The 13770-nt window shown below is 50.8% G+C and overlaps 1 protein-coding gene across 1 annotated transcript in view; it reads right to left on the reverse strand.

The window, feature by feature from the left end:
• The window catches only part of DEPDC1 (DEP domain containing 1), a 101828-nt gene that overhangs the window by 67720 nt on the left and 20338 nt on the right, over positions 1-13770 (reverse strand). Inside the window, exon 3 of the mRNA XM_030206014.1 lies at positions 11933-12089. Coding sequence (XP_030061874.1) covers positions 11933-12089 — 157 coding nt within the window. The remainder of the gene's footprint in view (positions 1-11932; positions 12090-13770) is intronic.

Raw genomic sequence — 13770 nt, forward strand, 5'->3', positions numbered from 1 at the left:
CCTGGAACAGCTGAGCAAGCTGAACCCCAGACACAGGGTAAGGCTTGGTCTCTAGAGCCGGAAGGATGGAAGCTTCCGTAGACAGAGCCAAAGCCTACCTCCAAGACGGGGCCAGACTCGACGTGTAAGATGGAGTGAGACCATGTGCCCAGCAGAGAAGACAGTGGCAGCCAAGAACAGCAGAAGATATACCGCTGGGAACCGGACCAGCCCAGTAGCCAGCCGAAACAGAATGATGCTCGATATCCAGAGACATAGTCCAACTCGTCAACCAGAGACGGGAAGAGCTGACCTCATACGGCTGCACTTGCCTCGACACCTAGAGATGGTGCCAGCGCCACTACTACCAGCACAGACGGCGCCAGACCCACCACTCAGAAACAGAGGAATGCTGTGCCAGCGATGGGAGTGGTAAATTGAGTGACTTACAGAGATGAAGCAAGGCTTGACGTCCAAAGACAGAGATGGAAAAAGCCCGACATCCCAGGGATGGAGCACTGCTCTATATCCAGAGATGAAGTAAGGTCCACCAGCCAGAGATGGAACAAGGACCGACGTCCAGGGAGGGAGTATGGTTCTATGTCCAGAGATGGAGAAAGGTGGACGATTGCAGCAAGGCTCAACGGCCTCAGCCAGAGCAAGGTTCAATGTCTTGAACAGCAGCAAGTCTCAGCATCCCAAGATGTAGCAAGGTGCAATGTTTAGCGATGGGGGCCAGATTCAATGCTCCGAGTCGCAGCAAGGCTTGATGTCCAGAGACAGAACAAAATGTGCCATTCCGAGATGGAGCCAATATTGAGGACTAGAGATTGAATACAACCTGTCTCGCTCATTGCCCAAAGTCAAAACTAGACCGATGCCGAAAGGCAGGGAGAAGCCTGACATCCAAAGACGGAGAAAGCCCGTCGTCCAAAGACTGGGCAAGGTCTGACAGCCAAAGACGGAGCAAGGTTTGACGTTCAAAGATGGAGCATGGCTTACAGGCTTATTTTCGAAAGAGAAGGACGCCCGTCTTTCGACACAAATCAGAAGATGGGCGCCCTTCTCACAGGGTCGCCCAAATCGGCATAATTGAAGCCGATTTTGGGTGTCCCCAACTGCTTTCCATCGCGGGGATGACCAAAGTTCACGGGGGCATGTCGGAGGCATAGCGAAGGCGGGACTTGGGCGTGCCTAACACATGGGCATCCTCGACCCATAATGGAAAAAAAAGGGCATCCCCAACGAGCATTTGGATGACTTTACCTGGTCCTGTTTTTCTTACGACCAAGGCACAAAAAGGTGCCCGAACTGACCAGATGACCACCGGAGAGAATCGGGGATGACCTCCTCTTACTCTCCCAGTGGTCACTAACCCCCTCCCACCCTCAACAAACAACATAGTTTTTAAACCACTTTAAAAATATGTTGTGTCAGCCTTTATGCCAGCCTAAAATGTCATACTCAGGTCCATCACAGCAGTATGCAGGTACCTGGAGCAGTTGTAGTGGGTGCAGTGCACGTCAGGCAGGCGGACCCAGGCCCACCCCCACCACCTGTTAAACTTGTGGTGGTAAATGTGAGCCTTTCAAAACCCACCAGAAACCCACTGTACCCACATCTAGGTGCCCCCCTTCCTCTGTAAGGGCTATGGTAGTGGTGTACAGTTGGGGGTAGTGGGTTTTGGGGGGGGGGGGGCTCAGCATACAAGGTAAGGAAGCTATGTACCTGGGAGTAATTTATGAAGTCCACTGCAGTGCCCCCTAGGGTGCCCGGTTGCTGTCCTGGCATGTCAGGGGGACCAGTGCACTATGAATGCTGGCTCCTCCCACGACCAAAGGGCTTGCATTTGGTTGTTTCTGAGATGGGCATCCTTATTTTCCATTATCGCCAAAAATCTGAAACGACCAAGTCTAAGGATGACCATCTCTAGGGATGACCTAAATGTCAAGATTTGGGCGTCCTCAACTGTATTATCGAAATGAAAGATGGACACCCATCTTGTTTCGATAATACGGGTTTCCACGCCCCTCAGCAAAACTTGGGCGTCCCTTTCGATTATGTCCCTCCACATGTCCAAGATGGTGCAAGCCTCCACGTCCAAAGACAGAACCAGGCAGAGCAACCCAGGCACACTGCGGTGAACAGAGAAACAGATAGAGCTACCATGCCACCCAAAACAATGCTGCCCCTGCGTAGTGCACCAGGACGCCACCATAAAGTGGCAACCAAGGAAGCTGGAAGCTCCCGGAGGTAGAAACTTATCTGTAGCATACCAGGAATCTTGCATGAAACAGCCTACCAGAAAGCTGGCAAATGCCGCTACAGGGATGCCCTGTACCAGGATATAAAGTGCACCACCAGAACAAAGCCCGCACAAATCAGGCTCTCACCGCATAGAAGGTGCTGCTGTCATCCAGGGAACCAAGACGCTGCCAACTGCAGCTACAGGAATGCTACCATGCATCCCTAAGAATGCCATAACCCTGAGCTGTAAATTGCGTTGCCAGAACAGAGTCCTCCAAAGGTTGGCACTCACAGTCCTGAAGATGCTGGTACCACCGAGGCACCAAGGTACTGCTTCAAGCCGGAAACACCATGTAGGAGAGACAGGGTAGGTAGCTTAGGACACCTGAAGATGGACCCTATGGTAAACATAGGAAGATGTGCCAATACCCAATATTATGCAAAGCAAAGACAATTCGGATACTGAGACTCCACAGTGACAACAGGTAGGTAAAATAGTTCCCTGAGAAAAACCACTGAACCAACACCACCAACTCGCCCACCGCATGGTTGACACTCTATTGTGTCATCCATGAGCCAGAAACCAGTAATGATCTCATGGACATTGGGAAACTGCACGTGTAAGCCTTAGCAAATTCCACAGCACCGAGGAAAGAAACAAAATGCCACAAGAATTTCCGGGAGAAGAATCCAAGGGGCTGAATGCCCCTGGTAATCAGTGTCACCACATCAGTACCGGCAAAACAACAGAATGGTCAGTGCTACCTGCCCCAAGATAAGAGAGGACGACTGCCCTTGAGCCCAAGGGGACAAGGAAAATACAATAAAACACCTGAACCAGTAGAGAAGCTTGGGCCTCAAGCTGACACTCTGAGGAAAATGTTCCGAACAGGGCAGGGGCAAGGGTAGAGAAGCACTGAAAAAGGATGCATACCGCAAAGCACCACTGCCTGCAGATCTAGCCAGGGACAGGGTAGCACAGCCCCCCTAGACAGGGAACGCTTGGAGTCCTATCTCCAACATCTATTAGGCCACTACTGCACTAGCAGAAGTGCCCTCTGAAAGGCAAGAGGAACAAAAAAGGCGGGACCCAGTGCAGAACAAGTGTACTGGCCATAGCTCAAAGCCATGAGGCCCTAACCAGAGGGTAGAAAAAGATGCGAGCCGGAGGGACCCTGGCTGGGATTACCATCTTTTAGAAACAGAGCCATAGCATGCAAGGAAAAAAGAAAAAAGGGTGGCGGCTGCCAGCAAACCACAACCGCAGAGCCTGCCAAAAGACAAGTGAGCTCCCCCCACAGACTGGTACAGTCAAGCCTCCCGGACCAGCGCATCGAGTGTTCGAATACCATGTAGCCTCGGACCGCCTGCAATGACTGGTAGTAACTGGAAGTCTGGCTCACCATAAATCTGAGAGACGGCAGGAAGGACAACCAGTCACTCCCCAGGAGAACTCTGCTATCAAACAAGTGCAGTAACGCAAAAAAAAACTGGAGCGCCACTGAAACGAGTCAGGAGCTGGGCAGACAGAAGAATCTGAAGCTCGCCTGCCCGCGTTCCCATTGTCCTAACCACACTCCACAAAAAAAATTTGGCACCAACATCACGAAATGACCGCTAGGCGGAAGGCCTGCCAAAGATCCGCCATAACCTTTCCTGCAGTCCACGGGAAGAGCCAGGGTTCTAATGAAGCAGGTAAAAGAGCCGCACAAGGCTGTAACAAAGCTCACCAGGCATGCAATGGGAGCAGACCCCAACCGCCACACTGGCAAGGCAGGAAAAGAGCCAAATTTGCTTACCTTAGGAGAAGTAATAGAGTCATAAAATTGCTAGTGCATGCATCAAATTTTCCAGGCACCCGGTCATTCACTGTAAATTTCGTCCTTTGCTTTTTCTTTTTTGAGGCAGGAGAATACACAACCAGGGCCAATGGAGACTGTAGTCAGAGTGGTACCAGAGAAGAGGGAACCGGGGGTGGTGGGGGGGGGAAGAGACTTGGCCCCACCAAGTGTACCCCTAATAGACTGCCAAATAAGGCAACTCAACTAGGCGTGAGGACACAGACAAGGAGCAAGTCGATCCTCAGAACTGCACAGGATATGTCCATCCACCTGATGAGATAGAGAGAATACTTAGATTAAGGTGGCTGCACACGTCCACATATAGTAAACCTCTGAAGTTCTTTCTATCTCCACCTGCTGGTAGAGGGACATAACCCACTCGGTCTCTGGATTGATCTGTGGGATGCAATGAAATGTGCTGTTCTGCTTTCTTTTTACACTGCATCCTCTTTTTGGAATTCTTTACTCTTAGACATTCTATCAGAACAATCTTTACTAAAATTTAAGGTCGCTCTGAAAACCCACCCTTTTGTTTTGGCTTTCAGTGACGGCTTATAGGCCTCAGTCAGTACTGAGCTCTTTCCTCTCTCCTTTATCCTCTTTTGTTTTTCCTTCACTGTCTTATTACATATTGTAGTTCTTTTCCTTCTGTGTGTCCATTTGTTTGTTTTTAATTTGTACACTACTTTGATTATGATGAAAAGGTAATATATCAATTACACAATAAAACGTTTTACCTTAAATCAAAACGTTAACAGATAGAAGTATAGAACATTATAAAACAAACACCTCTTTACATTCAAATTTCCATAGAAAAGATTTTTTTATAGTAGCCCCACTCCAAACCTCCCCACCTCCAGAAAGAAACACAAGTTTTTAATGTGAACATTATCTTGTAGGAGCCCTTTGTTCTTATGACCTACAATACAGCGAATGCTACATACCTGTAGAAGGTATTCTCCGAGGACAGCAGGCTGATTGTTCTCACTGATGGGTGACGTCCTCGGCAGCCCCTCCAATCGGAATCTTCCTAGCAAAGTCCTTTGCTAGCTCTCGCGCGCCCGCGCGCACCGCGCATGCGCGGCCGTCTTCCCGCCCGAAACCGGCTCGAGCCGGCCAGTCCAGTATGTAGCAAGACAATACACTTCAAGGGAAGACACAACTCCAAAGGGGAGGCGGGCGGGTTTGTGAGAACAATCAGCCTGCTGTCCTCGGAGAATACCTTCTACAGGTATGTAGCATTCGCTTTCTCCGAGGACAAGCAGGCTGCTTGTTCTCACTGATGGGGTATCCCTAGCCCCCAGGCTCACTCAAAACAACAACCATGGTCAATTGGGCCTCGCAACGGCGAGGACATAACTGAGATTGACCTAAAAAATTTACCAACTAACTGAGAGTGTAGCCTGGAACAGAACAAACAGGGCCCTCGGGGGGTGGAGTTGGATCCTAAAGCCCAAACAGGTTCTGAAGAACTGACTGCCCGAACCGACTGTCGCGTCAGGTATCCTGCTGCAGGCAGTAATGAGATGTGAATGTGTGGACAGATGACCACGTCGCAGCTTTGCAAATTTCTTCAATGGAGGCTGACTTCAAGTGGGCTACCGACGCAGCCATGGCTCTAACATTATGAGCCGTGACGTGACCCTCAAGAGCCAGCCCCGCCTGGGCGTAAGTGAAGGAAATGCAATCTGCTAGCCAATTGGAAATGGTGCGTTTCCCTACAGCCACTCCCCTCCTATTGGGATCAAAAGAAACAAACAATTGGGCGGACTGTCTGTGGGGCTGTGTCCGCTCCAGATAGAAGGCCAATGCTCTCTTGCAGTCCAATGTGTGCAGCTGACGTTCAGCAGGGCAGGAATGAGGACGGGGAAAGAATGTTGGCAAGACAATTGACTGGTTCAGATGGAACTCCGACACAACCTTTGGCAAGAACTTAGGGTGAGTGCGGAGGACTACTCTGTTATGATGAAATTTGGTGTAAGGGGCCTGGGCTACCAGGGCCTGAAGCTCACTGACTCTACGAGCTGAAGTAACTGCCACCAAGAAAATGACCTTCCAGGTCAAGTACTTCAGATGGCAGGAATTCAGTGGCTCAAAAGGAGGTTTCATCAGCTGGGTGAGGACGACGTTGAGATCCCATGACACTGTAGGAGGCTTGACAGGGGGCTTTGACAAAAGCAAACCTCTCATGAAGCGAACAACTAAAGGCTGTCCCGAGATCGTCTTACCTTCCACATGGTAATGGTATGCACTGATTGCGCTAAGGTGAACTCTTACAGAGTTGGTCTTGAGACCAGACTCAGACAAGTGCAGAAGGTATTCAAGCAGGGTCTGTGTAGGACAAGAGCGAGGAGCTAGGGCCTTGCTGTCACACCAGACGGCAAACCTCCTCCACAGAAAGAAGTAACTCCTCTTAGTGGAATCTTTCCTGGAAGCAAGCAAGACGCGGGAGACACCCTCTGACAGACCCAAAGAGGCAAAGTCTACGCTCTCAACATCTAGGCCGTGAGAGCCAGGGACCGGAGGCTGGGATGCAGAAGAGCCCCTTCGTTCTGCGTGATGAGGGTCGGAAAACACTCCAATCTCCACGGTTCTTCGGAGGATAACTCCAGAAGAAGAGGGAACCAGATCTGACGCGGCCAAAAGGGAGCAATCAGAGTCATGGTGCCTCGGTCTTGCTTGAGTTTCAACAAAGTCTTCCCCACCAGAGGAATGGGAGGATAAGCATACAGCAGGCCCTCCCCCCAACCCAGGAGGAAGGCATCCGATGCCAGTCTGCCGGGGGCCTGAAGCCTGGAACAGAACTGAGGGACTTTGTGGTTCACTCGAGATGCGAAGAGATCCACCAAGGGGGTGCCCCACGCTTGGAAGATCTGGCGCACCACTCTGGAGTTGAGCGACCACTCGTGAGGTTGCATAATCCGGCTCAGTCTGTCGGCCAGACTGTTGTTTACGCCTGCCAGATATGTGGCTTGGAGCACCATGCCGAGACGGCGAGCCCAGAGCCACATGCTGACGGCTTCCTGACACAGGGGGCGAGATCCGGTGCCCCCCTGCTTGTTGACATAGTACATGGCAACCTGGTTGTCCGTCTGAATTTGGATAATTTGATGGGACAGCCAATCTCTGAAAGCCTTCAGAGCGTTCCAGATCGCTCGCAACTCCAGGAGATTGATCTGTAGACCGCGTTCCTGGAGGGACCAGCTTCCTTGGGTGTGAAGCCCATCGACATGAGCTCCCCATCCCAGGAGAGACGCATCCGTGGTCAGCACTTTTTGTGGCTGAGGAATTTGGAAAGGGCGTCCCAGAGTCAAATTGGACCAAATCGTCCACCAATACAGGGATTCGAGAAAACTCGTGGACAGGTGGATCACGTCTTCTAGACTCCCAGCAGCCTGATACCACTGGGAGGCTAGGGTCCATTGAGCAGATCTCATGTGAAGACGGGCCATGGGAGTCACATGAACTGTGGAGGCCATGTGGCCTAGCAATCTCAACATCTGCCGAGCTGTGATCTGCTGGGACGCTCGCACCCGCGAAACGAGGGACAACAAGTTGCTGGCCCTCGTCTCTGGAAGATAGGCACGAGCCGTCCGAGAATCCAGCAGAGCTCCTATGAATTCGAGTTTCTGCGCTGGTAGAAGATGGGACTTTGGGTAATTTATCACAAACCCCAGTAGCTCCAGGAGGCGAATAGTCATCTGCATGGACTGCAGGGCTCCTGCCTCGGATGTGTTCTTCACCAGCCAATCGTCGAGATACGGGAACACGTGCACCCCCAGCCTGCGAAGCGCCGCTGCTACCACAGCTAGGCACTTTGTGAACACCCTGGGCGCAGAGGCGAGCCCAAAGGGTAGCACACAGTACTGGAAGTGACGTGTGCCCAACTGAAATCGCAGATACTGCCTGTGAGCTGGCAGAATCGGGATGTGTGTGTAGGCATCCTTCAAGTCCAGAGAGCATAGCCAATCGTTTTCCTGAATCATGGGGAGAAGGGTGCCCAGGGAAAGCATCCTGAACTTTTCTTTTACGAGATATTTGTTCAGGGCCCTTAGGTCTAGGATGGGACGCATCCCCCCTGTTTTCTTTTCCACAAGGAAGTACCTGGAATAGAATCCCAGCCCTTCTTGCCCGGATGGCACGGGCTCGACCGCATTGGCGCTGAGAAGGGCGGAGAGTTCCTCTGCAAGTACCTGCTTGTGCTGGAAGCTGTAAGACTGAGCTCCCGGTGGACAATTTGGAGGTTTTGAGGCCAAATTGAGGGTGTATCCTTGCCGGACTATTTGCAGAACCCACTGATCGGAGGTTATGAGAGGCCACCTTTGGTGAAAAGCTTTCAACCTCCCTCCGACTGGCAGGTCGCCCGGCACTGACACTTGGATGTCGGCTATGCTCTGCTGGAGCCAGTCAAAAGCTCGCCCCTTGCTTTTGCTGGGGAGCCGCGGGGCCTTGCTGAGGCGCACGCTGCTGACGAGAGCGAGCGCGCTGGGGCTTAGCCTGGGCCGCAGGCTGTCGGGAAGGAGGATTGTACCTACGCTTACCAGAAGTATAGGGAACAGTCTTCCTTCCCCCGAAAAATCGTCTACCTGTAGAGGTAGAAGCTGAAGGCTGCCGGCGGGAGAACTTGTCGAATGCGGTGTCCCGCTGGTGGAGAGACTCTACCACCTGCTCGACTTTTTCTCCAAAAATATTGTCCGCACGGCAAGGCGAGTCCGCAATCCGCTGCTGGAGTCTATTCTCCAGGTCGGCGGCACGCAGCCATGAGAGCCTGCGCATCACCACACCTTGCGCAGCGGCCCTGGACGCAACATCAAAAGTGTCATAAACTCCTCTGGCCAGGAATTTTCTGCACGCCTTCAGCTGCCTGACCACCTCCTGAAAAGGCTTGGCTTGCTCAGGGGGAAGAGCATCAACCAAGCCCGCCAACTGCCGCACATTATTCCGCATGTGTATGCTCGTGTAGAGCTGGTAAGACTGAATTTTGGCCACGAGCATAGAAGAATGGTAGGCCTTCCTCCCAAAGGAGTCTAAGGTTCTAGAGTCCTTGCCCGGGGGCGCCGAAGCATGCTCCCTAGAACTCTTAGCCTTCTTTAGGGCCAGATCCACAACTCCAGAGTCGTGAGGCAACTGGGTGCGCATCAGCTCTGGGTCCCCATGGATCCGGTACTGGGACTCGATCTTCTTGGGGATGTGGGGATTAGTTAATGGTTTTGTCCAGTTCGCAAGCAATGTCTTTTTCAGGACATGGTGCAAGGGAACAGTGGACGCTTCCTTAGGTGGAGAAGGATAGTCCAGGAGCTCAAACATTTCAGCCCTGGGCTCGTCCTCCACAACCACCGGGAAGGGGATGGCCGTAGACATCTCCCGGACAAAGGAAGCAAAAGACAGACTCTCGGGAGGAGAAAGCTGCCTTTCAGGAGAGGGAGTGGGATCAGAAGGAAGACCCTCAGACTCCTCGTCAGAGAAATATCTGGGATCTTCTTCTTCTTCCCACGAGGCCTCACCCTCGGTGTCAGACACAAGTTCACGGACCTGCGTCTGCAACCGTGCCCGGCTCGACTCCGTGGAGCCACGTCCACGATGGGGGCGTCGAGAGGTAGACTCCCTCGCCCGCATCGGCGAAGCTCCCTCCGCCGACGTAGTCGGGGAGCCCTCCTGGGAGGTGGCCACAGTCGGCACCGCACGCGGTACCGACGTCGGGGACCTCACCCCGGGCGATGGGCCAGCCGGCGCCACGCTCGACGGTACCAGAGGCGCAAGCACCGCCGGTACCGGAGGGGTAGGGCGCAACAGCTCTCCCAGAATCTCTGGGAGAACGGCCCGGAGGCTCTCGTTCAGAGCGGCTGCAGAGAAAGGCATGGAGGTCGATGCAGGCGTCGACGTCAGAACCTGTTCCGGGCATGGAGGCTGTTCCGGGCTGTCCAGAGTGGAGCGCATCGACACCTCCTGAACAGAGGGTGAGCGGTCCTCTCGGTGCCGATGCCTGCTGGGTGCCGACTCCCTCGGCGACCCAGAGCTCTCGGTGCCGACGCGGGGAGGGGACCGGTGTCGATGCTTCTTCGACTTCTTCCGAAGCATGTCACCGGAGCTCCCTGGCACCGACGAGGAGGACGTAGAATCCATCCGTCGCTTCCTCGGGGCCGAGACCGAAGGGGGTCGATCTCGGGGGGGGGCTGTACCGCAGGAGCCCTCAGGGTAGGAGGAGACCCACCCGAGGGCTCACCGCCACCAGCAGGGGAATGGACAGCCCTCACCTGCACTCCACTCGATGCACCACCGTCCGACGACATCAGGAGACGAGGTCCCGGTACCACCGACGTCGATGCAGCTATCCGATGTCTCGGCGCCGATGCAGAGGGCCGATGCCTCGATGCACTCGATGCACTGGCAGCCAAGGAAGAAGGTCTGGACGCTGATGACGTCGATGCACACGATGACCCCGGTGCCGATGCCGACGAAGAGCCCGAGAACAAAACGTTCCACTGGGCTAATCTCGCTACTTGAGTCCGCCTTTGTAAGAGGGAACACAGACTACAGTTCTGGGGACGGTGCTCGGCCCCCAGACACTGAAGACACGAAGAGTGCCTATCAGTGAGCGAGATTACCCGGGCGCACTGGGTGCACTTCTTGAAGCCGCTGGAAGGCTTCGATGTCATGGGCGGAAAAATCACGCCGGCGAAGTCAAAATCCGAAATGACGAATTTGGAGCACCAAAACTTTAAGGGAGAAAAAATCTCGACCGAGGCCGAAAGAGGCCTACCCCGACAACGAAAGAAAACTTACCGGGGCAAAACTGGAAATACGGGAAGGGGCAAACGAAACCCAAGGGGGTTTCCGGAGCACTTTCCGAACGAAAAAGAAACTTTTCCGAAGAAAAACACGTCGATTTAGATAACGGACGCGCGAGGTCGACTCTCCGGGGCTCGACACGACAAAAACACAGCCGTACCAAGTGCGGACGAAAGAAGACTGGCCGGCTCGAGCCGGTTTCGGGCGGGAAGACGGCCGCGCATGCGCGGTGCGCGCGAGAGCTAGCAAAGGACTTTGCTAGGAAGATTCCGATTGGAGGGGCTGCCGAGGACGTCACCCATCAGTGAGAACAAGCAGCCTGCTTGTCCTCGGAGAATTACATTACATGTGAATCCCACACTAGCCTCTTGAGTTCAGTGCGGCTTACAAAATAAGGGGGCCAGGCATCCCCAGGACATTAATTTCAACAATATCATTGCATCTATTGAATAACATACTTTCTGAATAAAAAACATTAAGTCCACCTTATATTTAAAAAGTTCATTTTACTTAATACAGGCAGTCACGAGTGAAATTCAGAAAAAACACATATAGGGCCAGATATACTAAGCATTTTTGTCAGACACATGGGGAGTACTTTTATAAGACAGCTCCTACATGAGAAGTCCAACAAGGCACCTAATTTATAAAGGCAACATAGGAGCCTATGGGCTTCTTTTATAAAGCCACGCTAGCAATTCCCGCACGACAAATGAGAGGAAGCCCGCAGGAATTGAATGGGCTTCTTCTCATTTGCACAGTGAGAATCGGCAGTGCAGCTATGTAAAAGAGGTCCTATGTGCCTTTAAAATACAGGCTTATCCAGACCAGCCTCACATTTTTATACCTGTTCTAACCTATATTTTCCATGGGCATACCCCTGCATATTTTATAAGAGAGCCCTCTTCTCCATGCAAGATGAGTAGTAAAACGCTAAAATTACTCCCAAAATGGTAAAACCTCTCACGAGTAGTTAGTGCTAGAATTGGAGATATAATACTGAAGGTGTAGAACAATCCACCCAAATATGAGAGAGAAATAAGAAGAAATAAACACCATCATCAAATACTTATTACCTTTGATGCAGAAAGGCCTTGTTTTTTTGGCATCCTTTTGGAGAAGGGTGTCAATTTAAAAAGGCTCTCTCTCTCTTTAGAAACATTTTCATTGCTGTTCTTTTTCCACAGTGGATGCCGACTTGGCACAGTTTTGAGTGGAGAATTTGAAGGAAATCTGTATTAAAAAAAAAAGCTACATGTGTCGGTGTAAAAAGTGCATTCCTTCTATTAGAAACTACTGACTCTATAACCGTTTCAAGTACACAGATCCTAGCCATTTCCTTTCCCTCCCTTGAATTTCTAAGTAGTGTAAAGACACTACAATTAGGCTTTCCAAGCAGGAAGTTGTGGTACCAACAATTAAAATACTGAGGGCCCTGTTTACTAGGCGTGTTAACTTTTTAGCACGCACTAATGATAGACACCCAATATATTTCTATGGGTATCTCTTATCGTTAACGTGCGCTAAAAAGTTAGCCTGCCTACAGCGTGGCTTAGTAAATAGGGTCCTGAGCATCTTTACTAAAGAAAAAACAAAAAAACATATTAAACCCTAACTAGTTAACCTGACAGTCCAGATAAGTGAGCAACATCTTAAATGTGATAGTAAAAGGACTCCTATAATTGTAGCCTAAGATATGCTAATGGATTTATCGTGCACTAAATGATAAGAAGCCCATTATGTTCCTATGGGTGTCTCATCTGTTAGTGCACCTTAGTAAATGGACCCCATAATTAGCTCAGAAGATAACTGTTAAGTGGAAACATGAGTTTCATGGTCATCTGGCCACTCACTGAATAGAATTAGAAGCTAAAGCCATTTTCATGTTCCCTTGGTAATGAGATTTCTGGCAAAATCCTGATTTATATGTAACAAAGACCAAGGAACTTAAGTAGTAACATTTCTAATAAGAAGTGAATTTTAAAGTGGTACTGAATTGATCTGGAACATCAAAATCATTATCCTATGGAGCAGATAGAAGTTAGTGACTTTGGTGATTTCACAGTGCATTCAACATTCTCTCACGTCCTTTGAAGCCTTCCCTCATTGCTAATTATGCACAAAATAGTAGATCAAGAGAACAATTGGCTTTATAAATCAACATTCTAATTCTTCTTTACAGCTCTGTGGTATCAGAGGTTTTCTGATAAATTACTGAAAACAGACATTACACATGTCTGGAAACAGCAGCTATAATAAAATAACTAATGCTACAGAATTACTACATTTTCAAGTAGTGTCTAAAATTCCAAAAGTGAAGCTGCTTGCTTGTAACTGTAGTTCTCTGCAGAGAAGTAGAATAAATCAAACGCACAAGTAGTGCTGTCATCTAATGAAGTGCTATTAACAATCAGTAAGGTAAAATTAGGTCTTACCTGATAATTTTCTTTCCTTTAGAAACAGTAGATGAATCCAGGAACTGGTGGATTATGTCCATCTACCAGCAGGTGGAAATAGAGATAACAGAACTCTTGGAAGTTATAGCAGACGGCCAGCCTAAGAAGGGTGTGAAACCGACATCCCCCGTACCAACACCTGAGCCCCGAAACGCGCATCTTCTGCTGAGGCGACATCCAACTGATAGTGTTTGACAAAAGTATGTTGAGACGCCCAAGTTGCTGCTCGACAAATTTCATCCACACGAAGAGTAGAGGTCTCCGCCCAGGACGTCACCTATGCCCGAGTAGAATGAGCTTGTAGAGCCAAAGGTGGCTCTCGACCTTGTGACAGATACGCTGACCCAATGGCCTCCTTAATCCAACGCGCTATAGAGGCTTTGGAGGCTGCCTCACCTCTCCGCGGCCCCAAAAGAAGGACAAAGAGGTGGTCTGATCACCAAAATTCATTGGTGACT

This window comes from Microcaecilia unicolor, chromosome 6 (genome assembly GCF_901765095.1).
Source record: "Microcaecilia unicolor chromosome 6, aMicUni1.1, whole genome shotgun sequence".
Taxonomy (NCBI): Eukaryota; Metazoa; Chordata; class Amphibia; order Gymnophiona; family Siphonopidae; genus Microcaecilia; species Microcaecilia unicolor.